The sequence below is a fragment of the Manacus candei genome, unplaced genomic scaffold (genome assembly GCF_025592945.1).
Source record: "Manacus candei isolate 608988 ecotype Guabito, Panama unplaced genomic scaffold, ASM2559294v1 h1tg000024l, whole genome shotgun sequence".
Lineage (NCBI taxonomy): Eukaryota > Metazoa > Chordata > Aves > Passeriformes > Pipridae > Manacus > Manacus candei.
In genome coordinates, this window is record NW_026138072.1 from 4,655,656 (window position 1) to 4,681,861 (window position 26,206).

At 38.2% G+C, this 26,206-nt stretch overlaps 1 protein-coding gene across 10 annotated transcripts in view; it reads left to right on the forward strand.

The window, feature by feature from the left end:
• The window catches only part of IQGAP2 (IQ motif containing GTPase activating protein 2), a 125,465-nt gene extending 99,298 nt beyond the window's left edge, over nt 1–26,167 (forward strand). For all 10 annotated transcript variants that reach the window (XM_051788130.1, XM_051788134.1, XM_051788131.1 and 7 more), the window contains 20 exons: nt 231–401; nt 2,537–2,620; nt 3,302–3,373; nt 3,539–3,608; nt 3,931–4,139; nt 5,311–5,460; nt 6,247–6,410; nt 7,043–7,267; nt 7,878–8,018; nt 8,372–8,456; nt 9,672–9,904; nt 11,992–12,124; nt 13,556–13,658; nt 14,572–14,713; nt 18,173–18,260; nt 19,118–19,330; nt 22,740–22,900; nt 23,699–23,842; nt 24,724–24,832; nt 25,298–26,167. In XM_051788130.1, the coding sequence (XP_051644090.1) occupies nt 231–401; nt 2,537–2,620; nt 3,302–3,373; nt 3,539–3,608; nt 3,931–4,139; nt 5,311–5,460; nt 6,247–6,410; nt 7,043–7,267; nt 7,878–8,018; nt 8,372–8,456; nt 9,672–9,904; nt 11,992–12,124; nt 13,556–13,658; nt 14,572–14,713; nt 18,173–18,260; nt 19,118–19,330; nt 22,740–22,900; nt 23,699–23,842; nt 24,724–24,832; nt 25,298–25,411 (2,811 nt within the window). In that variant the 3' untranslated portion in view covers nt 25,412–26,167. The remainder of the gene's footprint in view (nt 1–230; nt 402–2,536; nt 2,621–3,301; nt 3,374–3,538; nt 3,609–3,930; nt 4,140–5,310; nt 5,461–6,246; nt 6,411–7,042; nt 7,268–7,877; nt 8,019–8,371; nt 8,457–9,671; nt 9,905–11,991; nt 12,125–13,555; nt 13,659–14,571; nt 14,714–18,172; nt 18,261–19,117; nt 19,331–22,739; nt 22,901–23,698; nt 23,843–24,723; nt 24,833–25,297) is intronic.
• Nucleotides 26,168–26,206: the final 39 nt, after the last annotated feature.

Sequence of the window (26,206 nt, forward strand, 5' to 3'; positions counted from 1 at the left end):
GAATAACTGAAGCTCGAAAGCAGTTCAGTTACCCTTCATATACAGTTCAGTGGTAGCAAAGTGGCTCTTTCTTCTTACTGAATAAAATCTAGGGGCAAATCAGAGGGACTTGGATAGGGTGAACATAAGCTGTAGAGCTGGAGAGAACACAGATCAAATTCCAGGATGGTTTTGCCTTGAGGGTTTTTTTTTTTGCTTTTAAATGATCTTTTTCCGTGATCTCTTAACAGAAAATTGTTGGGCAAGTTACAGCAGATTACAATCGAGAGCAGCTGTGGCTTGCTAATGAAAATCTGATTGTTCGGCTGCAAGCCCGAGCAAGGGGATTCTTAGTCAGAAGAAACCATCAGGAAAGAAAAGCATATCTTCAAAACCAGGAACCATCTGCCATCAAAATACAGGTATTGTTCTAGAACAAGAAGATATTGTGGTTTGGGCAGCTTTCTGCATGTGACAGGTAATGTGGCTGATTACCACTGAAAAAATTCTCAAAGAGATCTTTCTCCCTGTTTTCATTAGCAGCAATTTAACTTCTACATCTGTAAATATATGTGCTTTTATATAACAAAGATACAATTTTAAAAGAATGGGTCATATCCACCTCCAGTGTAAGTTACTCAGGAGAAGCTCAGAAATACATAGCCCCGGCTTTGTTCTGACGTGCTCAGATCTTTTTGTGGTACACCTAATTATGCTCAGTACAAGACCAGAAGATATTTGTAAAGTATTGAAGCAAAAATTCCTTGGTAAAGCACGACTTAAGAAATACGTTCCTCTGTAGACTATCCCCAGCTGGAAGTGGTTTGCCTCTACTCCATGAAGTCATAGATGGGTACGGAGTGGCAGCTGTCCCCGTGTTCTCTGGCAGTATTTCTAGGATGTTTCCATTTTGCTGAACCCCAAAAGGAGTATAAAGAAAACTTTCTGCAGGGTGTAAACATTGACAGATGCATGCACACTGGTTTTAAATGATGAAAAGCTAGCTCCTATTAGGAGCAATTTATTCCAGTCTTGAAAAAAAAAAAAAAATCAAACACACCACCACCACCCACTCCCCGACAAAAAAAAAAGGGGAGGGGAAATGTACAACTGATTTTTTTAACCTACAGTAAATTTAATGATTCCTTATGACAAACATCTTTACCACTAGTAGTTGTTATTGGGATTGACTTTTCATTTTCTGGCATCAGTTTCTGCCTGTTGCCTCTTGTCCTACAGCTCAGCACCACCAAGAAGAGCCTGGCTTCATCTTCTTGGCAACCTCCCTTCAAATACTTGTATACACTGGTGAGGTCTCCTCTCAGTTGTCTCTTCTTGAGGCTGAACAGGCCCAGCTCCCTCAGCCCTTCCTCGTAAGAAAAATGCTCCCATCTTTGTAGCCCTCCACCAGACCTGCTCCAGGAGCTCCATGTCTTTCTTGTCCTGAGGAGCCCAGAACTGGACACAAGACTCCAAATGTGGGCTCACCAGGGCTGAGTAGAGGGGCAGGATCAGCTCCCTTGACCTGCCAGCAGTGCTCTTCCTAATGCTCCTCAGAGATACCATGGGCCTTCTTTGCCACAAGGCCTCACTGCTGGCTCATGGACACCTTGTTGTCTACTTGTCTACCAGGACACCTTTTTGCCTGTGTTGAGTTTCAGACAGTGTGTTGAGTTTCAGACAGTTCTTCTCTGCCCATCTCTCTGACCTGTCAAGGTCCTTCTGAAGGGCAGCACAGCCCTCTGGGGTATCAGCCACTCCTCCCAGCTTTGTGTCATCAGTGAACTTGCTGAGGAGGCATCTGTCCCTTCATCCCAGTCATTGGTAAATAAGTTAAACAATACTGGTCCCAGCATGGAACCTTGGGGGACACCACTAGTGACAGGCCTCCAACTAGATCCTCTGCCACTGATTACAACCCCCTGGGATCTGCTGCTCAGCCAGTTCTCAATCCACCTCACTGTCCACTCATCCAGCCCACAGTTCCTGAGTCTGCCTATGAGGATGTTGTGAGAGACAGTGTTAAAAGCAATGCTGAAGTTGAGGTAGACAATATCCACTGCTCTCCCCTCTTAGATAGTGATTTCATCATAGAAGGCAATCAGGTTGATCAAGCATGACTTATCTTTAGTGAATCCATGCTGACTATTCCTGATCACGTTCTTATCATCCACATGGCCTCCAGATTGAGGCACTCCAACACTATTCCAGGGATGGAAGCTGAGGCTGAGTAATGGGCAAGAGCTGGCAATCTTCACTATGTGGGATGAAGCCAGTGACTGGGATGCTAAGAATGTGAGTGTACTGGTGATGAGACTAAGGACAACTTCAGGGGAGTAAAGGAAATGGCATTGGACAACAGAGTGTGCTGAGGTTGGTCAAAATTAACATGAAATGTATCACATCACCGTAAAAAGTAGAGGCAAACTTGCTTATGTCTCAGTCATCTTTTTATCACAATGGTAAACACTGTTAATGATTTTAGTGTATATATGTAGATTTTAATAAATATTAGTTTCTTATTAGTGATAATGGTCTCCTGCCTCCTATTAAATAGGCTTTCTGGAAAGGATTCAAACAAAGGAAAAGCTATGTTGGCAGATTAAAGATGCTTCAAGGCAATGTTGCTGCTATTGTTAAGGTAAGATCCCAGTGTATTTTGGGGCCCCAATACATTTCATCCCTTGGCTTAGTCCTCTACCACCACCTGGGATTCAGAGACTAATAGCACAAGTTGGAGGGTTTCCAGAAATGTGCATGGTGCTGAAAGTTGTCTAACTGACATCTTAAGCAAACTGCTTCTTGAAAGCTCTGTTGGACTTCTATCAGGCTTTGCTGAACTTGAGGGGCACTTAATAGATATTTCCTTATATTTCCTTTTCCATACTAAATTAGAAAACATTTGAGATGATAGGGTGTTATTTCCCTAAAAACTGTGAAATCTAACTCTCTGGAAAGTGTTCAGTTTTCTGAGATGCTAATGGGACATTGTAATGATTAGATTGTAAATCATGGATGGAATATCATGAGAGGATCTCCTGTTTCTGAGAGAGACTGGTTTAGAACTGAGAACTGAGATTTGAAGGTAGAAATTACTTCCAAAGCTAATGCTACACACAGACGGTAGAACCTTGAACTCAACTTGCTATTTCAGTGGGAACCCCTTAATCTGGACACTGGCCAGTAGGACCCTAGTGTTACAGTCATCTGTGGCCACAAGCATGCCAGAACAGCATGCCTACAGGAGTAGACATTCAGAAGCAAATTTAAAACACAGACACAAGTTCGTGCAGTGTTTTTTAAGTTTTTATTTAATTTTCAGATTCAGTCATGGGTCAAAATGTGGCTAGCAAGGAGAGCTTACCGGAAACGTCTGCAATACTTCAAAGATCATGTAAGTCCTTTTTCTCCATTTTGAACATGAAGCAATGAAATAGGGAAATACGACTGCACAAGCAGTTTTTGGCAACTCAGGAAACAGAATGCAGGTTTTGCAGTATGTTTCTGAGCCAAAGTATGTCATAACTAGATCCTTTTGCCTAATCTTGGTCCCTTTCAGAATGACCAAATTGTGAAGATACAAGCATTTCTCAGAGCAAACAAAGCCAGGGAGGATTACAGAACACTAAGTAAGTGGTAACAGTTAAATATTTTATGTTTGGGGACAAGTATGTTACTGCGTTCAGTCTTTGTTTTTTTTAACTGTCATATGGGATTTTTCAGTCTCCTATTCAACTTCAAAAGCAGGAGCAAGTGTTTGTAAACCAATTGTTCTACAGCTGAAACTATTCTGCATAGCTATACTTACTTTAAAGTATGACAGAAATATTGCTCACTGGCATAAATGTCTCTCTGCAGTTCAGAATTTTTCTGCACAGTGATCAGTTTCCTGATGGTTTTAGGGGTGTTCGTTATTATGTCAACTAACAAGTCTATTTTCTCCAACTATAGTCAGTGCTGAAAATCCACCCTTGACTGTTCTGCGCAAATTTGCCTACCTCTTGGACCAAAGTGACCTAGACTTTCAAGAAGAACTAGAAGTAACAAGGTTAAGGGAAGAAGTGGTTACAAAAATTCGATCCAATCAACAGTTGGAGAAGGATTTGAACTTAATGGATATAAAGATTGGATTGCTTGTGAAAAACAGAATCACTCTTCAGGTCAGCAAGCTCTGTTCAGACTCCCTTGGCAGCATGCACTGAGCACTTCTACATGTTGAGAGAGCTCAGGGTCACACAAGCACAACACAGCTGAGGCTGGAAGGGACCTCTGGAGTTCATCTGGTCCAACCCCCCTGCTCAAGCAGGAGCACCCAGAACAGGTTGCCCAGGACCATGTCCAGATGGCTTTTGAATATCTCCAACAATGGAGACTCCACAACCTCTCTGAGCAACCTGTGTCAGTGCTCAGGAGCTCAATTGGTTAAAATATTCCTAGTAAATTAAGCACTTTCTTCACTTGTTTCTGTCTTGTGCTAGATGTTGTTCTGTTGTCCCAAGTTGCATGTCACTGTCTTTTGCTAGTTGTGGATAATACTAACTACTTGGCAGATTTAAAATCTTTTATATCTTTTCTGTGGTAGAATGGAGTGGAGTTCTGATCACATTGAAAAGCTTGTTCAATGTTAATTAATCATGAATGAGTGTATAGGATATCAGATCCCCATACAGGCATTGTTGGCAAGCCAACAATTGGTGACAAGATAAAGATGTTTAGGAGACTGGTTAGTGCCACTGTCCAAAGCGGGGATGGGGCCGTGGCACAGCACAGGTTCAGGAAACAAGCTAGGGTGCAAGTAGAATGCTTTATTGAAGCGTGCACACGACTTTTTATAAGCTCAGGAGGGGAAAGGGTCAGAACATGGGGTGGAGCATGAGACAGACAAGCAGGGGAACAAATCAGGATAGAGACACAGGCAAAAGGGGGAGGAGCGTAGGAGGAACCGGAGAAGGAAAGGGCGAATGGAGGCTGTCTCCTCTCTGCAGCTTCTCCAGCCAATCAGCCGGGAAGCAGGGAAGCAGTGAAGTGAACAAGCCCGGACATGCCCGGGAGATACAAATTCTGGGGAAACATACAATGTGTATATACATAATAACTGTAAAGTCTGCATCGTAAAGTCCTTTCAATCACTGTACATATTTTTCCACTTCTGAGATTGTTCTCATTCTGATTCTTGGTCCTCAACAGATTAATGAATAGAGCAGCAAAATACACGAAGTTGCTAATTAGGGCCCTTGAAGTAATACCACATTTAACACGTTTGGGGAAATATTCATTTTTCCAATTTGCCTTTTTTGTGAATATATAATTTGGATTATCATCTGTCTGCAGGATGTGGTACTGCACAGTAAGAAACTTAACAAGAAGAGCAAAAGTCAGCTGGAGGAGATGGTTATGGTAGACAAACAGGGTATCAAAGGTTTGAGTAAAGAGAGAAGAAAAAAACTGGAGGCTTATCAACATTTGTTCTACCTTCTACAGGTAAATTTTAATGCAAAAATTAATATGGCAGCAAATTGTTAAAGAAAAACTAGAAATCTACTGTTTAGTTTTAATGATTGTAGTAGTGATTATGAAAATATTTCCAAATAATTTGCAGACTGCAGCAAACACTATGATCAACTTCTAATATTTCCTGTAATCGAGCAAATCCTTGCTGTCTTTAGAATATGCAACAAATATGACTGGTTTTTGATCGAGTATAACTTTAGTTTGTGCTGAAGTTAAAAAGAAATGTTTTCCTCCATATATCTTTTAGTCCATGTAAATTACTGTCACTATTACTGTGCATTATATGTGGTGGAAAGGAAGTTGTCTGCAATGTAGCTGACAGCATATAATGTAACTGTTCTTGTGCTCTTTTTATCTCACCTCACTGACATTTTTCTAGAAGAATTTTAGATCCTCCCAGGGCAGATGCCTCTAACTCTAAAGCAGACATGTAGTATGCCATGTTTTCTTGGTAGATAGCCATTGCCATTTGGTAAAATATCATTGTCATTGGATACATAGGCTTGATGCACAGAGGTACTATCCACAGACTGTAAATAAAATCCTTAATGGTGCTTCTCACAGATCTCTGATTGTGCAGTATTCAGTGTTTCTTTTGCATTAGGATTTGGAGAAAAGTAAAACCTGCATGGAAAAGTGACATATATGAGAGTCAACATAAGTGCTTTTGGTATGAACAGAAACATTGAAAGCTGCCCCTCAAGTGGGGGTAGTTTCTCCTGACAATAGTATGCAAGTAATTTGTTTGTTTTGTAGACTAATCCCACATATCTGGCAAAGCTGATTTTCCAGATGCCACAAAACAAATCAACCAAGTTTATGGATACAGTCATCTTCACTTTATACAACTATGCCTCCAATCAACGAGAAGAATATCTGCTTCTCAAACTCTTCAAAACTGCTCTAGAAGAGGAAATAACGTATGTGCACTCACAAGAAAGCTTTAGTTAGTTTGTGTTGTAGAAAGTTCAATGAATGTTTCATGCCTAAAAGAAATCAGTGGTTAATCTTTAAATCACCATAAAATTGCATACATATTTTTTGTTATTAGAGAAGTGTGTTTTCTAAGTAAGTTATTCTTAAACTCAAGTGATTGCCAATTAAGAAACAATATCTTTCTATGATGGACCATATTCTTGTATAAAAAAAATGGCTTGAAAAAAGATGCTAAGGCTTCTTTGGTATTTAAGGGTGGACAAAGTATTTTCATTCTTTATGTAAATTTATGCTCTGTAAGTAAAGATTGGTGGCTTATCTTGAAACAATAAATATTATTTTATGCCCTTAACAGATATTTGCTGAACAGGCATTTGGGTCCGAATTAGAGATATATAGCTGCCATTAAGTAAGCTATGTTCCCAGAACATTGCTATAATACACACAGAATTCAGGTGGTAGTTTCTATAACCTTGTTTTATATAAAAGCCTTAAGAAATAGACTGTATAAACAGGTTTCATCACAGAAATAGGATAATTTTAAATTGTGGGGTTTGAAAATATGGACAACTGCATACATAATTCAGAGCTGAGAACTATTCTGTTCCTGATACAGCTCTAAGGTAGACCAGATTCAGGATATTGTTACTGGAAACCCCACTGTCATTAAGATGGTCGTCAGCTTCAATCGAGGTGCTCGCGGACAGAACACTCTGCGCCAGCTCCTGGCCCCGGTGGTGAAGGAGATCATGGATGACAAGTCCCTCATAATCAACACTAGTCCGGTGGATGTTTACAAGTCATGGGTAAACCAGCTAGAAATGCAGACTGGTGAGGCCAGGTGAGTGAGGAAGCTGGACATATTGTACAATATACATGAATCCCTCAGTTCTGCTTTCCTGTTCTTTCTCTGACAAATCATACTTGTGCCCATGCATCCTGTCCTCATCTTCTTGCAGCACAGTGAGAAATTTTTGGGAGAGGTTCTTGAAAAACAGGTACTTTTAACTTGTTCTGAGCAACAAAGGGATCACTTTCCTTGTCATGACCTTCCAAGGACAATTACTTAATCTTTACAAGTGTAATAGACTATGACATGGAATGATTTATAGTCTTTTTCTCAGGTTGTATAACATCATGTTAGTAGTGTCCCAGATTTTTGACGAGCTATGCTGGAATTGGGGTTTGGAGATGCATGCCTTATATTCTTACTTCCCTTTTGTAATTAAAGGAAGGTACATGATGACATGTACCGCCACCTAAGCAAACTTCTTACCTCCAAAAAAGGAAGCTAATGCATCTGAGACTTTTGTTACTTAACCAGCTTCAGCTGTATTTGTGTCTGATGGCCCTTATGAAGAAAATAAAAGAAATAAAAATAAAAATAAAAGAAAGTATTTTACTCTCAAATGCATTTAGTCTCATTTAACATCTGTTCATTTGCTTTGCAGCAAATTGCCATATGATGTAACCACAGAACAAGCACTGACACACACAGAAGTGGTCAACAAACTGGAATCATCGATTCAGAGTTTGCGAGCAGTAACTGACAAAGTTCTCACATCCATATTCTCTTCTCTCAATATGATGCCGTAAGTGCTGAGTCAGGACTCTCCAAGCTGCAGTTCATGTGCACAGTGAAGCTTCACTTGAAACTCTGTGATGGACATCCTTTAAAATCTTTTCTATGTTTTCAAAGGCTTGTGATATGTGTCTCTCAAATGACTTCCCCAGCAGAGGGAGTGGTTTCTCAACCTCTACTTTGCTTTAGCAGCCTGGAGAACCTCTCCTTGTACTTGAAACTTTTTGTATTTTCCATTATCAACTCAGTCTGTGCTTCAAGGGACTGGGCAAAAAGCAATAACTTAAGCTGACTAGAATGATTGTTTTGTGTTTCATCTAAGCCTTTCTCAATATTTTTCCTTTTCATCTGTTCTACATGTAGTTATGGAATGAGATATATAGCCAAAGTTCTGAAAAGCTCGCTCCATGAGAAATTCCCGGATGCAACAGAAGACGAACTATTAAAGGTAGACTTCTAAGGGCAAGCCAGCAGCTTGTTATTTTAATGCAAAATGGATTTTTATTGACACTGTGCATTCTAAGGAACTGAGAACACCAGGAACTGAAGGAATTTGGCACTCCTTATTGAGTTGCAAAGGGTTGTGAAAGGGGAAAAGGGAACTGTTGTCACAAGCTAGGTATGTTAATCTGGGTACTCAGTAATACTTATGAAAGATAGTGCCCAACTTGTTTTGGAAAGTAACTGTATTTAGAAGGCTGGAGTTCATATGAATCATCTTGGGACTTAGGTTTGTACTGAGGTCCTTGCCATGAGCAATCCTTTCATTGAGAACACTGTAGTCTTTTCTTTTTTCCTCTCCCCTCACCTGAAGTTGTTACCATACTAAGAAATTGTAATTTAAATACAATGAGGAAGATCCCTAAATTTCAAGTAGGTCATTATATTATACTTAAGATTCTTGTAAAAGTTGTATGAATGATATTTGGTACAGACTGAAAAGTAAAGCGTGTGTGATAAGGATGGTACTTTCCACTGGCCATTGCTACCCCAGCACAGCCACGGTGCCTTGTCAGAGGGCTTAGGGGAATTGCTCCATAAGCCTTCCAGCCAGCCAAGAGACTGACAACTCTCCCAAATTAGAACTACATGTACTTCAGTAAAGACCCTTTAAATATATAAGTTGGAAGTTCTGCAGCTGACTATATACAAGCTAAAGCAAATTGCAGAATGAAAAGTCCTGCCTGTTTAGGAGATCAGGAATTATTTGAAGTCACCATCTGCACAAGTTACTGTAGCATTGTTATAGAAATTGAAGGTTGGAAAATCTGTTCTCTAGCTTTCTAGGGCTGTGTTGCATTCCTCATGAGAAATAATAGGTCCCTTACCTACGAATGCATTCAATGCTATCAGTATCTGCAGCCCTTCAGAGGATGCACCTCTGAAGCTGAATCTTGCAAAATATAGGAGTTGTTTAACTCCATGCCTTGCCAGCATCAAACTGAAATGTGGTTGTAAAAGCCCACAAATGATGTTCACAGAGTTGTTGTAGGAGGCACAGCACATAAAAGGCCTTTCAGTTAGCCATGTAGGTAACATGTCTTAAGGATTCTTCTAGCACCAGTTCATATGGTCTAATTTAGAAGTAGAAATGACTGATCATGTTTTTAAGATGTCATTACTTTATGTAAAGGGAAAATCTCTAATTTTTTTTTTCTTTTAGATTGTCGGCAACCTTCTGTACTATCGCTACATGAACCCTGCCATTGTTGCTCCTGATGGTTTTGATATAATTGATATGACAGCTGGGGGCCAGATACACCCTGACCAGAGGAGGAACCTAGGCTGTGTGGCAAAAGTCCTGCAGCACGCTGCTTCTAACAAACTCTTTGAAGGAGAAAGTGAACATCTATCATCTATGAACACTTACCTCTCACAGACCTACCAGAAGTTCAGGTATGCAAAGCCCTCACAAACACCTACACAGTAAGAACTCTCCTCTAGCATGGGTAAGGCAGGTGGACTCCTCACTGATAGAATTTCCTGCTCAGAGTTAAAGATGTTGAGTGATCTGACAAAGTGAAATACTCAGGGATGAGGAAGCTGGAGCAGGAGTAACAGGTTGTATTTTTGCTTGAGCATTAATTTGAGATCATATCTGCTGCCTTGGTTGCAGGAAGGCTTCCTTACTGCAAACACGGACTGTGAGAACAGAGTGAGGTAATTCATTACCCAGCAGAAATAACGTCTGCTTTGAGTTAGAAGTACAACTGAATCTTTGTCTGAGGAAAAAAACTAACTTGTCAGGAAAAAGTTGCAGGTTTTGTTTTTAGTCTTTCATCTTTGAGTGATTATATACAGATTTCATCCTTTATCTTTCACAGTCATAGAAAACTGTGTGTTTTGCTACAGTCTGGGACACAAGTTCTTTGGGATTATTGCCCATCTTTGGGGTGATTGCTATTATTACTTTGACGTATTGTTGAGTTTTGTGACAAACTTGCACTCGGAATTTTTGTCTTTAGTGACTGCCCTTCATGAAAGCAAATGCACTGTTCATATAATGGCTTTCCTTGAGAGATCATCCATGAATACAAAGATATTTAGTAATCTTCTTTAATAAAGTATTTAAGGGCATGACATGAACATGAAGCAGCAATAGGGTAGAAAGTGTTATAGCAAAAATAAAAAATGCTAATGAAAGAGAAAGCCTACTCCAGTTGGCCCTTTGATCACTACAAAGGGAGGAATCCCCCTCCTAAGTAAGCTATCTTTCTACAAAATTAAGTATCTGTATGCCTGCGCTCTGTACTTTAACTAAACCCTTCTTAAACACCAATAGTGGCTGCCCTCACCTGCCTGTTCCCCTTCTACTCAGCCAGCATCTGCAAGTGCAATATTAGCTACGTTAAAAGCTACTAGGCCTGCCTAGATGTTTAACTGCATTCTGAACTTGTCCAGGAATTTGTCCAAACCTTCCTCAGTCTTTGAGATCAAATGCATCCACAACCTCTACCTGTAGATATCTTAAGAAGTTTGCTACCTGTTGGTTAAAATTAAAATTTTCCTGCAATTTCATTGAATAACCCTCTGGCCATAATTTTTTAGATTTGATTAATGAATTCTGCACACATCTCACGCAACACCACTGTGATTTTGTACAACTTGATTTGTACTTCTCTTTTCCTCTCCAAACTAAGGAATCCCAGTCCTTTCCCCTGTTCTTTTTATTTTTTCTTTCTAATACTTTAAAGGTCCTCTGAACCTGAGACACGTATCCTCTTCAACACCACAGGGCTGGCACAATGAAAGCAGTATGGCTCCTGGAGCAACCCTGTAGGCACCATCCAAAACCCTGTTTCTCCTAGCTACTCCAACTCAGGTCCTCTGTTTGGAAAACAAAGTGGTCCTCTGATGGTAGGACCCTGCTGGTCCTTGGCTGCCTGTGCACATCTCTGAAGTCAGTAACTTGGAGAGACACCACTGTCATTTTAGAAGCAGGTTTCAGTTCCCCATACTCTGCATTTTTTCCTCTCAAGAGTCTTATATTTATAACCAATACTGCATTTTCTGTCATTTTGAGCAGCTCACTTTCTGTGTAACAGCAGTGTAAACATTTGTAGGCCAAATGGTAATTTTGTCCAGCTATTTCAAGTAATTTCTTGTAAGCACACCTCGTACTACAAAGTGCCTTCATAAAATCAGATAGTCTTTCTGTGGAAATCCTTTTATATCTTCTAGAGCATTAAATACAGAGTTCTCTAAATGCTTAATATTTACCAAGTTTTCATTCCTTGTTGAAAAAGGAGGAAAAAAAATTACCTTTAAAACAGTCTTCCACCAGCTATCCAGGAAAGAGAACCCTTCATCATTTGCATTGATTTGTTGCCTTCAAAAGGTTCCTTGAAACAATGAGGGTAGATTGCAGTTTATAAGAGAAATATAAACGTATGTGAAAGACTTGATCGTGGCTATTTTTATACTGGCTAAATAAAGTGAATTTACAAGGGACAATTATTGAAGTCTTTCTCATTTTCTCATAGGAATTTTTTTCAAGCAGCATGTGATGTTCCTGAACCAGAGGAGAAATTCAATATTGATGAATACTCAGACATGGTGACCCTTAGCAAACCTGTCATATATATCTCCATCGAAGAAATTATCAATACCCATTCAGTAAGTCACTGGAAACAGACTAGTCAACAGACTAAAGCATACAGATTATCGAATATTTGAAACAGTCTCTGAAGAAAACCTAGTTTTCATTCTTCCTTTTGAGATAATTTCTTCATTTCTGAAATGTCCTGAAATTGAGCTTTAGATTGCATTTGTCCTGGGAAAAAAAAAACAACAACTGCTTCCATGCAAAAGCAACAACTCGAGTAATAACTAGTATATAACATTTTCTGATGGGAGAAGAACATTTATGTTCTAATCTTGTGTGATATTTCTAACATATTTAAAAATACTTTCCTGTCTTGGGTAAGAAAGTGACACCAATTTGAAAAAGCTCCTTTGACTCTGGGAATAGAAATTGTATTTTTTGACTCTGGCATTCTGTCATGTGATTTGAGGGAAGTAGATGAAAACATCTGATTCAGAAAGACTGAAGTTATGGCATCATGCCAGGTTTTACCATGGGTAAAGAACAGATGAACTGCAGTCTGTAGTATGACTCATAAGGGTGTAAGTTAAATGTTTACCACATGTTTCTCCTAAAGCTGGGTTATTACTATCTGTTTTCTGGCTTCAATATGTCCCCTCTGTATCCCCCCCAAGCTGAAAAAAAAAAAAACACAACAAAAACAACACACACCCCTGAAAAAGCCCACAAGCCCCACAAAGAACTTCTCACAAATATTATCAGATACACTATGGAAAAGGTAGAATACTCAACTCACAGTAGACCACATTATAAGTTAGCTTTATTCAAGTGAAAACTTATAACCAAGTCTGCTAAAAACATGTTTTCTGAATTGACTTTGTGCCTATTCTTTTAATTTTTTAAGGGATAGACCTGTGACTGCATGTTTATGATAAGTGGTTATATGTAAACACTAATCTTTATCAAACATTCCTTCTAGTGAGTCTCATGTCTAGCATAACATGTCTATTACATGCAACAGGTGCTGCATAGACAGTTTATCACTTACAAAATATAGTCATTCACTGATACTGTTGTAAGCTACTGTAATGGATACACAGAAAGTATGTATCCACCAACACTGTCTTCCTTCCTTTGTGTGTTAAGGATATAGCAGCAAAATGCCCTTTTGGAATTTTCACCCCTTACTCTCTGACTAATCTTTGACAATTAGGACTTCGTTAGTCCTAATCACAAATCTTACACTTCTGCTCAGCTGTGACGTTCAGCGTCAGTTCAGAGATGATTGCTAGAGCAGCACAGCAAGCTGTCTTTTACAGCAAGGGCAACTCTAAACTTGTAGTCCAGGATCAAGCATGATTCCCTGCCTTGGGAAGGTCTTTCATAATTCTGATTGTGCTAGGTCTGTGTTTTTCAGCATTTAGTTTCCAGGTTTATTTTCAAGTATAAGGGTACCAGTAAAGTTTTTTCTAGATGATGACTTCATTTACATTTATTTATAGCTGCTATTGGAACACAAGGATGCCATTGCCACTGAGACTAATGACCTGCTGAATGAATTGCTGGAAGGTCTGGGACCTGTTCCTGATATAGAGTCTTTCCTTGGTATGCTGGTTTTTTGTCTTTATGGATAACTTCATTCTAGGGGCAGAATTAAACAGAGGCTTGACTTAAATACTCTTATGACTCTCAGAGCAATAGCTTCTGATCCTTTATTTACTAGAGAATTCTTTACTGAACACTTATTGTAACACTGAGTTACAATAAGTAACTTATTATTAAGTAAACATGTTGACCTTCTTCTAATTGCAGTAATCACTCTACAGATTAATGATGTGATTCAAAATCCAAAAATTAATAATGTTTTGAGCAGAATGATCCAGTTGTGCTTAAACTGCAGATAGGAAACAACTGATTTTTTTAACAATCTGATCTTAAGTTGGCTAGTGTTGGCTAGAAACTTAAAAAAAGTGCATGGAAAATTCTAAAACCAGCTATTTTTTCTTTTGATACTTAATTATTCAAATGACTTTTTAAAAGCATGCAAATTTATTAGAAAGGAATGCATGTGAATGACATTTAACTTGAATTAATCGCAGAAAAATGTGAAATGTTTAGAAAGTAGCTAGGAGTCATGGATAACAACAACTTCCAAGTGAACAGCCTGTTAACATAGCTGCTATTCTTTCACTTTTTCATTATCACTGCATGTTAGGACAAAGGATGTTGAATTGCTTGTAGCATTCTTTGAGAAGACATGTAAGTATTTTGCACATCAATAGCCTGAACAGCAAGGATTGGTGTCACTTTTAAAATATTGTAACCAGGTTTATAAATAGCTAGCTTATGGTTTTGATCATTCAATGTCCAAAAAAAGACTGCTGGGAGGAATATGTGGGCTATTTAATGAACTTAATATTTCTGATTATTTACAGTGATTCATCTAGGCACTTGTTTGCTTCATTAATTGAATCATGGGAAAGTAGGAAAACTTGAAATAGAATACGCTTCTTTTCAGGGGAAGGAGCTGTTGATCCCAATGACCCGAACAAGGAAAGCACGCTGAATCAACTTGCAAAAACAGAGATATCACTGTCTCTAACAAGCAAGTATGAGTTGCGGGAAGGTGAAGATCAGGATCTCAAAAGCCTGATGATAAAGTAAGTTTTGCTCAAACCCCTATATTTTGACAATGCTTTTCTTTTTTTGTTTCTCTTTTAAAAAAATTGCTTTGACACTGCTACCTGCCTAAGTGCAGTCCTGAGGTGCTGAGTGCACTCAGTTTTCAAAATCTAGTTTGTGTTCAGTTCTACTCAAACTTTTGCAAAAGTCAGAGGAACTGTCAGTTCTTCCAGAAAATAAATATACCGCCACTTGTGTTTTGGATCATGACTGCATCATTATCTAACCTAGTGTTTGTTTATGGAATTGTAAAAGCATTCTGCTCAAAATAATACAGCCTTGGGAAAACAGAGATGAAAAGCTGTCTAGACTTCTAAGGGTCAGACAGTATCACACTGTGCTTTCCTCCTCCTCAAAAGGAAACACTTCCCTGACATAGTGACATCAGGCATTTGAAAAGGATGCAACTGTCACTTCAGCAGGGACAGTGCTTGTTTTCATCCAGGGAAAGAAAGCTGTGTTTATTCTATTTGATGAACAAATTAAGAAACGGCTACTGGGATACCCTGGGACATAAACTACTTTATAGTAAAAAATATTTATATGAAAGCACTTAATATAAAATCATTGGCACCCATCTTCTGTGTCCAGAATAAGCATTGGCCTTTTCAAGTTCCTGGTACAACCTGAACAAGGGGGGAGAACAGGATGCTGCTCTCCTCTATTACTGTGCTTATACATACCCCACATGTGTGAAGGCCAGTAGTTCACATTGAAGGGAAATACAACATAAAGATTTTACACCCTTGCAATAACTAGGAGTGTAGATATGGGCTGTAATTCAATTCTAATCTGTTAAGTTTTTTAAATCGGAAATCAGTAAACTGAATTTATTAGACTGCATGAAGTGTTACTTCTGAAGAAACTTTTTAGCTAATATAATCATGCAGTTTTTCTGTAAAAGCCATAAATGCTAAAGTCTGAGGGGAAAAAAGTCTGATTTTTAAGTGCAAGAAAACTGTTACTGTTCATTCTAACAAGAGGAGGAGTTTTTCCACTGTAATTGTGCATTTTTGACCTGAATGTTATAGTAGAACATCTAATCTGAATCTTATAGTAGAAAACACTGAGATTTTTATGTAACCTCTTACCTGGTGGATCCACCATCTCTCGAGGTTTTTAAGATGAGACTGGATGTGGCACTTAGTGCCATGGTCTAGTAACCACAGCGGTGTTGGATCAAGGGTTGAACTTGATGATTTCAGAGGTCTTTTCCAACCCAGTCAATTCTGTGATTCTATGATCAAATATAACATGGGATCTAAAGCAAAGAGATTTTAATAACTGTCAAATCAAAACTGTTTTAGTCAGTTGGTATTCCAGAGACCAAGACTTAGGAGCTGTTTCCAAGCCGGCTTTATAAAAAGGATATGTCTGCTGCTGTCCCTAAACAAAAAAAAAAAATAGAAAATTGTATTTCCTGCCCTTTCTTCCTGCGGGTAGGAGTAAAATGCTATCCCTTAGTTGAATCTGTAAAAATATGCAAAATCAATGCCAAAATAAATTTCTTCAATGCTCTACATTGTGTGGAAATATGTTGAAACAATAGCATGGGAATTAAGAAAACAATTCAACTACTCTGTTGCATAAGTGCTTTTAAGTAATGCCTCCCATCTTTTGAGAAATCTGACAGAAGAATAATTAGCAACTTGTGTTAAATTGCAGCAGTATCAAAAGTCAAAATACTTACTGCTAGCTTTTACACAAGAGAAGGAAAAGTACAGATGTTTAGCTTTCCTACCCCAGCTGCAGAGAAGACTTTTACTGCAACTGTGAAATGCTGGGCACCTGTCTAAAATTTAGGTCATAGCTGTTACTCTGATTATTTCTTGTTTCAATAGAAATATTGATATATATGCTTTCTAAATAGTTTTAAGGCTCCTGTGAAGAGGTCTAAAATTTGCTGGTACCTCTGTCTAAGGGACTCGATATAAGGCGCCTGGTCTGCATGGTTTGAGTGTGTGGATGCCGCACAGCAAGTGGCCAGAGAAGGCCCAAGATGGGTGTTTCTAGAAAACAAGAGCTGAGCAGGTTTGGTAAGCAGGGAGAGGAAGTTCAGGGGCAAGGAAGTGGAAATAAGCCTTGTGTCTTATCAACCATATCAGCACCTGTTTCTAAGGCAGTGCATAAAACAGTAACAGGATCCCACATATGCTAATGTAGACTGTGGTGGTGACCACCAAAGACTGACAAAAGTTTTGCCTGGCAGAGAAAGCAGCAGTGCACGGATGTAGCCCAAATGAACCAACTCTTAGGAAACCTTCCTGTTCTGGTTTTTGTTCGTTGTTTTCTTTCATTTTGTTTCTTCATGGCAAAGTGGAGGGATTCCAAGAGAATTTGTGAAGGAAAAATACCTTTAGCACCAGTCCTTCAGAATCTGTTGAATGGGCTAAAACTGCTCAGTGCAGTTAACAATAGCTCTGGATGAGCTAACTAATTTCCAGGAGGTTTAGCAGCTTACCTTCTGACACGGAAGAAGCAGTGATCAGGTCTGCCTGTGCTACTTTGCCCTCTCCATGGAAGCTTGGATCATACCCAAATACTTGGTGGGTTTGGATAATGTTGCCTGTATATTAGTAAATAAATATCCCACTTCATTGAATTTTTGAGAATTTCTTGTACTGAAAACACCAACAAAACCACAACTGTATATAAGTACACTATCACTTTAAATCAAGTCACAAGGTTTTATCACAGAAATTTTGATCATATTTAGACATTTGCCTTAAAATCTTGAGCTATGTCTTCAATTTTCTCTTCATTTTTAAAAATAATGAAGTATATCTATAACATTGTCCTCTAAATTAATAGAATTCTGAAGCAGGAAGTTCTTGGAAGTACTGTGGATGAATAGGCAGCAGGAATAAGATAAATTTTTGCCAAAAAAAGAACTGGTTTACATATCAGGGTGAAGCAGCTTCCCTTTTTTAGCAAGGAAATGCTCGTCTGTTGCTACTAGAGAAATATCCGCTCCTAAGTGGTTTGCGTAAATGCACTGCATCAAATATAAAGTTCCTTCAAAGTTCAGTAGTTTTGTATGCAATTCCACTTTATTCAGTAAATAGGACCCTTAATGGAATCACGAGTAGTTCAGGCTTTTCAAAGACTACATTCTTATCTGCTGTTTTGTCATGATCACAATTAAAATTCACATGTGAGTTATTGCTTATATTTTTGTTAACAGTAACTGGTTTACTGTGCCAGTTTTCTCAAACAAAAGGAGGGAAGTTTGCACATATTTCTTTATTCAGATGTGTGTTGAAACCAATGTCCAACACTACTAATGAAAGCTCTGAAACATATAAAGCTAGAAAACACAAACTTTACCAAGAATCTATAACAAAGGGGGAACTCACTAATTTTATGGTTGAAGAAATTACATGCAGAGGTGATCCAGTGACATTTGTTTTGTAATATCGATATATTCTTTTCAAAAGGACCAAAAGACTTATTGTGGATGTAATACGAACACAACCAGGGGATACGCTCTTAGAAATACTAGAAACACCAGCCACTGCACAACAGGTAAGTGCTACGCTGTGCCTGAATAGGGAAGAGAGTATGTATTTTATTAGAGCTATTTGAAAGCCTTAACAGATCTCTGACAGCTTTCTCCACCACCCTATAACAATTATTTGTTGCTGGTTTTAGACTATTCAGATCTAGAATGTGAGACTTGCAATTTTATTTTTACTATATAATTGGAAACAGCTTTGGAATTGGAAACAGAGGAAATGAAAAATTAAGTCTTGCTGTAAGCTAGCATGACTAGAATATTTTTGTCTTTACATTTTTTTGTAAACAGAGTCTTTTCTCTGCTATGTTATTATACAACCAAATAGCCTGAGGTGAATCCTTCTGCTGTATCTTTTTATTTTTTCCTTGTGAACTTCAGTATCTTAACTCAAGTTCCCTGATATATAGTTTATTTGCTTAATAAATACAAGCAAACCTCTTCCCATGGAACTACTGTTATCCTTGGTATGGGAATTGAGTGGGAAGAGCTCTCAGTTGAAGTTTTTCCTGTCAACACTAAAAAAACCTCCACTTCAACAATGTGCACATTTTGGCTTACTTCAGTGTGTGTACATGTAGAGGACACCTGTGAGATCTGGACAGTCTTCCCACAATTCAGTGAAGTAATTGAGCCATCTGGCTGATTTTAAATATTTTGATTAATTGAAATACATATCTAGGTGTTGTGATTAGTTATTTAAGGTATGTCCAAAGGCATAGTAAATGAAGAACTTTCAGACCATGTGATAAGAGGACATAAATAAAGCCTGCACTCTGATTCTTGATAATTTCCTTTGAGAATTAAATGTACTTTAATAGTTCTCATAACCTGGAAAATAACTGTTCTGGATTATTTTTTTACTCAGGAATCTGAGAACTTGAAACTTGTAGAAAAACGTGCCATCTTAGATTCCAAAACACCAGAGAAAATGAAGGACAGTCAGTCTATTTTTGAAGATGGGCAGCTACCAATAGAACAAAAGAAAAGAAAAATTCAGAGAAATCTCCGGACACTGGAACAAGCAGGATTAGTGTCTTCAGCAACTAAGTACCAAGAAATTATAAATGAGATTGCTAAGGTAAATGGAACATGTTTTCCTGTATACTGATGGTTTTTAGGCATCTAGTCTAAATCCATCACAGTTAGAGATGTCCAATATACATTTTTCAGGGACTACTACACTAAATCAATGAAGTATCCATATATGAAGCAAATCATGTTTGCTGACAAAATAAGCGAAAGACAGTACACTCCTGCATAACTGCCTGAACTGAGTAACATACAACTGTAACCTTTGTTATCCCGATTTTATATAATGCTGTTCAAACTTCGCCACTACAATGTGTTTCAATATAAATTTTTATATTTTAAAAGTAATTGGAATTACTCAATGGTGTTTCAATTAAGAATTAATGTCTTGGTAAGGTTTAAAAAGACTTTAAAAACCGCAAAATATTATCTGATTGGTATTAACACTGATCTGCTGTGGCTTGGCAAGACACAAGAATAGTGGGCTAATGCAGTGCCCATCCTGGTGCTGATAATGCACAAGGTCTGTTGTCAACAAATCACCAAATCTACATCCACAACCCATACTGGCTGTAAGAATCTTAGTATACTGGATTATCTTCAACTGCTCATGAGTAAATTACTCATAGCTCATGTTAGTGATTTACATATTACAAATATGTATTTTTAAAGTTGCAAATACATTTGAATATACAGATGTGTAAATTACTCACTTAAGAACACATTGAACCTACTCTGAAGTGCCATTTTATAGCTCTGCCTGGTTCATGTGTCTGCATCTGCTTCTACTTCAGGAAAAACCATTCTACACATGTATTCAGTGCCCTATTCTTTTTTATTTCTTGTCTGTAAGCCCAGTCATTTTGTTTGGGGCAGAAATCTAGCAGAAAAGATTCAATTGTGCGCAGATTTGGGTGGTTACAGAGGATTCTATGAGGATTTGAAAGCAGTGTACAAACCTACACACCAGGTTCAAAGCCCTTGACTTAGTGCAGATGGTCAAATACTTCTCACAGATAAAATTTCCATTCTGAATCGATGGTCTGAACATTTTCAGATTCTTTTCAGTACCAACTGTGTAGTTCAAGGCTCAGCAATTCAGTACATTACACAACAACCGGTGAAAAATGAATTGGATATTGCCTGTACTATGGGAGAAACTCTTAAGGCCATACACTAGGTGAAAATCAGCAAGGCAGCTGGGGTTGACGGAATTCCACCTGAAGTCTGGAAGCATGGGGGCCAAGCACTCCATGCTAAATTTCACGAGTTCGTGGTGCATTGTTGGGAACTAGGCGAACTACCATCAGACCTTCATGATGCAGTCATCATCACTTTGTATAAGAGGAAAGGAGATAAATCAGACTGTTCAAATTACAGAGGTATTACTCTGCTCTCCATTGCTGGCAAAATCCTGGCAGGAATACTTTTGAACAGACTAATACCTGCTATAGCAGAAGAACTTCTACCTGAAAGCCAGTGTGGTTTCAGAGCCAACAGGAGCACCACAGACGTGGTATTTGTTCTCAGACAACTGCAAGAGAAGTGTAGGGAACAGAATAAAGGACTCTATGTAACTTTTGTTGATTTCACCAAAGCTTTGATACTGTGAGCAGAAAAGGTCTGTGGCAGATTTTAGAACGATTAGTATGTCCCCCCAAGTTCCTTAAAATGATCATCTGACTCCACGAGGATCAACACGGCCAAGGCAGATATGGCAATGCACTTTCTGAGCCCTTTCTAATAACTAATGGTGTGAAACAAGGCTGTGTTCTTGCACCAACCCTATTCACAATCTTCTTCAGCATGATGCTCCAAAGGGCCATGGCAGACCTCAATGAAGAAAACAGTATCTACATCCAATATCATACCGATGGAAGCCTATTCAACCTAAGGTGACTGAAGGCCCACACTAAGACCTTAAATCCTCTTGTCCATGAGCTGCTTTATGCTGACGATGCCACTCTTGTTGCCCACACACAGAAGCAGCTCTGCAGTGTTTAACATCTCACTTTGCAGAGACTGCTGAGCTTTTTGGGCTGGAAGTCAGCTTGAAGAAGACCGAAGTTTTCTACCAACCTGCACCTCAGGAAGTTTTCCGTCATCCTCATATCATCATTGGCGAATCAGAGCTCAAGTCAGTCCAGCAGCTTAATTATCTGGGAAGCACCATCTCCTCGGACGGTAAGATTGACAAAGAGATAGACAACAGGTTAGCAAAGGCATATAGTGCCTTAGGAAAACTCCATAAAAGAGTTTGGTGTAATAAACACCTGAAGAAAAGTACAAGATCAGTGTTTACAGAGCTACTGTAAACGTTATTGTACCGTCTACTCTTTTTTTATATGGATCTGAATCATGGGTCATTTACCACCACCACTTGCAACTCTTAGAATGCTTCCATCAGCGCTACCTCTGCACAATCCTAAACATCCACTGGACTGATTACATGACTAATGTGTCTGTTCCTGAACAGGCAGCAGTTACGATTATTGAGGCCATGTTACTGAGAACACAGCTGCGCTGGGCAGGGCATGTCTCCAGGATGAAGGACCACCGCCTCCCTAAGATCTTGCTTTATGGTGAACTTGCCACCGGCTGCCGCATGAGAGGAGCCCCAAAGAAAAGATACAAGGGCTCCCTGAAACAATATCTTAGCTTTGGCCATATTGATCAACATAACTGGTCTACTCTGGCTTCCAATCAGGAGACATGGAGGCACACTATACATAACGCTGCTGCTTCTTTTGAGAACACACAGAGATTCATTCTTGAGGAGAAAAGACAAAGCAGAAAGAACCGTGTCTTGCCAATACCGCCTAAGGAGACTTTCCACTGTGCCTTTTGCAACCAGACTTGTCTATCTTGCATTGGCCTTTTTAGCCACCAGCACACTTGCAGCAAGCGTGGGTAGAGTCCTTCTCAAATCTTCGTTTGCAAAGCCTAGCCATGATGATAAGCCCAGTCATTTTGTTTGGGGCCATTAAGGCAATCTGAAGATTGTGATGAGCCTTAGAACTGAAGTTCCTTTTATTTTACTCCAACTACCTCAATTCAACCATTGTGTTCAACCTAAGCGCTAGTTTAGCAGTAGCTAGTTCTTGTCTAGTAGAAGCCCAAGCTCTTATTTCTTAGGCCTCTCACTGGAAAATAGGTGCAAGGAAGCTTCCATTTTTATCACAAAGTGGCCATCTTCCTTATGACTTCTGTATCTGTTGGGCCCTGTAGACCACAGCAGAGCTCAAGATAACACCACTTGTATACATGAGAAGCAAAGCGATTGCCGTGTAAACTGTAGTACTCACTACGGTTACTGTGCTTATGAGAACTAACATGATAGTTCATGCTTTCTTTCAGAAATTAAGTCAGATTGTGTAATTACAAATTTGAATGGTAATAAGCTGGTACTTTTTAAAATATCAAATTAATAAAACAATTACATTAATAAATTTCTTCAGGATATCCGGAATCAAAGAAGATACAGACATCATCGAAAAGCTGAATTGGTGAAACTCCAGCAGACTTTGAATGCACTTAACTCCAAGACAGCATTTTATGAAGAACAAATTAATTATTACAACACCTATATAAAAACGTGTTTAGACAACTTAACAAGAAAGTGAGTCTTCTTGTCTTTTAATGTGTTTTTAATGTGTTTTATCAGGAGGAAGATCAGGTGTTAATCCGTAGTTGAAAGTTTTGATTCCAACAGATTGACAATCTACGGATTAAAAAGTTCATGTCACTAAGTCAAAATTTGGAAAGTAAAGTCTTGTATTTATGTAATACTTCCTTAAAGAAAGAGGTCTGAGATGTATACATGTTTTCAATATATTTAATTTGTGCTACTCTGCAGATCCACTAGCATGCTTTGAGGTCATGAACATTTGGGAAGTAGCTATTGGTCTTCTTCCTTCATTAAAAGGTTTGGGGTTTGTCTTTAGAATGGAAAAGGAGGAAATAAATACCTAAAGAATTTTACTTGTCAGATGCAATTACTGGAAAGCAATCCTCCCACCAATGCCACTGATGTGTCAAAATGAAAATATTTTACTGACGTGAACTGAAGTTTTTCCAGTTCATATCTCATGGATCCAAAAATGAAACTCTAATAGCTGAGTATTTAACATCACTGTGTGTGTACAACTTGTTGTTTTAAAGTGATGACTGTGGACTCTTTAGGATAAGGGTTGCATTTCACGGAAGAATTTAAATATGTGCTAAAAGACATTAATTCAGAATCATTGGCAAGATGTTTAGATGTTTCACTCTGTGCTCAAAATTCCTCTAATTCTTAGATTTTTTTGAATGTTAATTCTATTTTTTTAGAGAAGTTCAAGAAAGAGTGAAGGAAGGTTAAATATGGCTAGAAAAGTAGCTGAAGTATAAAAGACCTGACAGATAAATCTCTTTCCAGAAATTCACGGAGGTCAATTAAACTAGATGGAAAAGAGGAGGTGAAGGGAAGCAAAAAACTCAAGCAGACCTCAGTAAAGTACACAGCCGCAAGATTGCATGAAAAAGGTGTCATCCTAGAAATTGAAGATCTTCAAACCAATCAGTAAGTGTGGTATAAAACATTTCTGAGTGTTTTCTAATCAACAATCTCTTGAGGGGTCTGACTGTTGATAAAAGAAATCTTCATAATTTCCTGGGCCACAGCTCAAATTACTTCAGACTTTTGCATTCAGAAGGATGATAATATCCAGTTGTCATAATTATTTTTTTCCTTTGTACCTTGGGAAAATATTTGAATAAGCCAGCTTTAGCACCAGCTTACATGGAATCAGTGGAAGTCCAGCAGCAGACTCATTGCTAATGACCAGTTTTGTAAGGAATTCTAGCAATTATTTTTTTCATGTACTGACTAATCACTTTCATATAACTGAGTAAGCACCTAATTTTCTCCACTTTCTCACTATGGCAAGGTGAATAGATGTCGTGCTTTAACATCCCTTTTGTATCCATCCATTTTGAGGCTATAGTAGTGAAAGTCTTCCATCCTTTGCACTACCCCATCTATCTTCCACATGAAAAACAGGCTTCCATTTATTTGCGCTTTTTTTTCCAAGCGGGTTCATCAGGTAGAGGAAGCCACATGGGGCAAATATGTACCTCAGACACGGCAGAATAAAAGTCTCACTGCCCTATTCCTATCCACTGGATGCTTGGTCTGATTTGCTCACTGAACTTCCCACAGCTCTTTTTTCTCCTTTTGATTTTTGTTTTGTTTGCTTTTCCAGTGCAAAAGACTTCAGAGTTCTGTATTTCATACTCCATGTACAGTCTCCAAGAAGACACTGCAGTAGGGATGGACTAATTTTTTATTGACACCAACAACACTGCTTGCAGTCAAAGTTCTCTTGTGTTCTACAGGATTTTCCCCCCAAAACTTTATAAAACTACACAGCATATGTATTAAATTACCTTTCTTCTTTCGAGGTTTAAGAATGTGATGTTTGATATCACACCTGGAGAAGAAGTGGGTGACTTTGAAATCAAAGCAAAATTTCTAGGAGTTGAGATGGAAAAAGTGCAACTCCATTTCCAGGTAGAGTTTGGATTTTGTTACTTTGCTATATAGTTGTGTTGCATTTCCTATAAATACAAACTATTTCACAATTTTTTAATATGTACTAGCCAATCGGCACAGAGCAGCAGATCATGTGGCAACAGCTTCTGTAGGATGCTGGATATGGAGTTGAGTTAATGTTTATATTGAGGCAATTGCATGAAACCAAATGCCACATTAGTTCAGTGGCAAGCAGGAAATACCAAAAGAAAATAGAAGTGCACAAAACCGAGTATTTCTTCTGGTTTGCTGTTACTGACAGTCTACAGTTTGGGATCTAGAGAACATGTAAATTTTTCTGTGCATATGCAATAGCTACTTGCAACTGTTTAAGTTAAGAGGACCTGAAGTGGGAGATATTTATCATATGAAGAGAATTTCCCCATCTTTTTGCTGTAAAGTATGGATTCAGACAGACATTAATGATTTTATTTCTCATTTCAGGATTTGCTCCAGATGCAGTATGAAGGTGTGGCTGTAATGAAAATGTTTGATAAAGCGAAAGTGAATGTGAATTTGCTCATATTCTTGTTGAATAAGAAGTTCTATGGAAAATAGTGTTTTCAGATATCATGGACTTCATCAATCAGTGGGAAGTCTATTCAGTATTTTTTTGCTTATGAACTTTTATTTGAAGTTTGTCGTTGGATGCTTTTTAACTTTAAACTCGACCCTAAAACACCAAATGTTCAGAGGAATGTACACAGTGCCTTTTCAGCATTGATAATGAAGAGAAAAACAGGAAATTGATTCATTTAAACAGTTCAAGATTTCATTGGTATTGGTACTTTTAAATCAAAATATTGTTTAGGACACACAGCTTTTGTTGTATGGATTTTAAGGTAGGCAGATATCGAATTTAGTTGAATATATAAACCTCTTCCTATTGAAACATTTAAAAATTACCTCAGATACATAATATAGTTCATTCTAGACTTTAAGTATTTACCAAAAGAAAACCTAATTTGTTTCTAAGGGATAGTTTGAGCAAATGTTTAGCTATATACTAGCCTATTTTTTGGCAGTTGTCAATTGCAAAGCAAACTTATTGTGCAATTCAAAAATTTTTATAGGTAATTATAAAGTGACAGTAACAACTTACTTCACGAAAATGTATTTTGTGATTCATTCCTACTAAATGCACTACTGCCTCTTGCAAAATGACATTTTCTACTTTCACAGCCTTTGGAGTGGTATTGGGGAAATCTGAATAGCGAACAGTTGTTCAGTTTGAAGTATTTGAATACATAAATTGTGCCTGTCTTTTTTTTTTTGTAAGAAAATAAATGCAATAAAATCAGTATTTAGATTGGTTTTTTTAATTATTCTTCGGAGATTGTTCTATGTAAAATA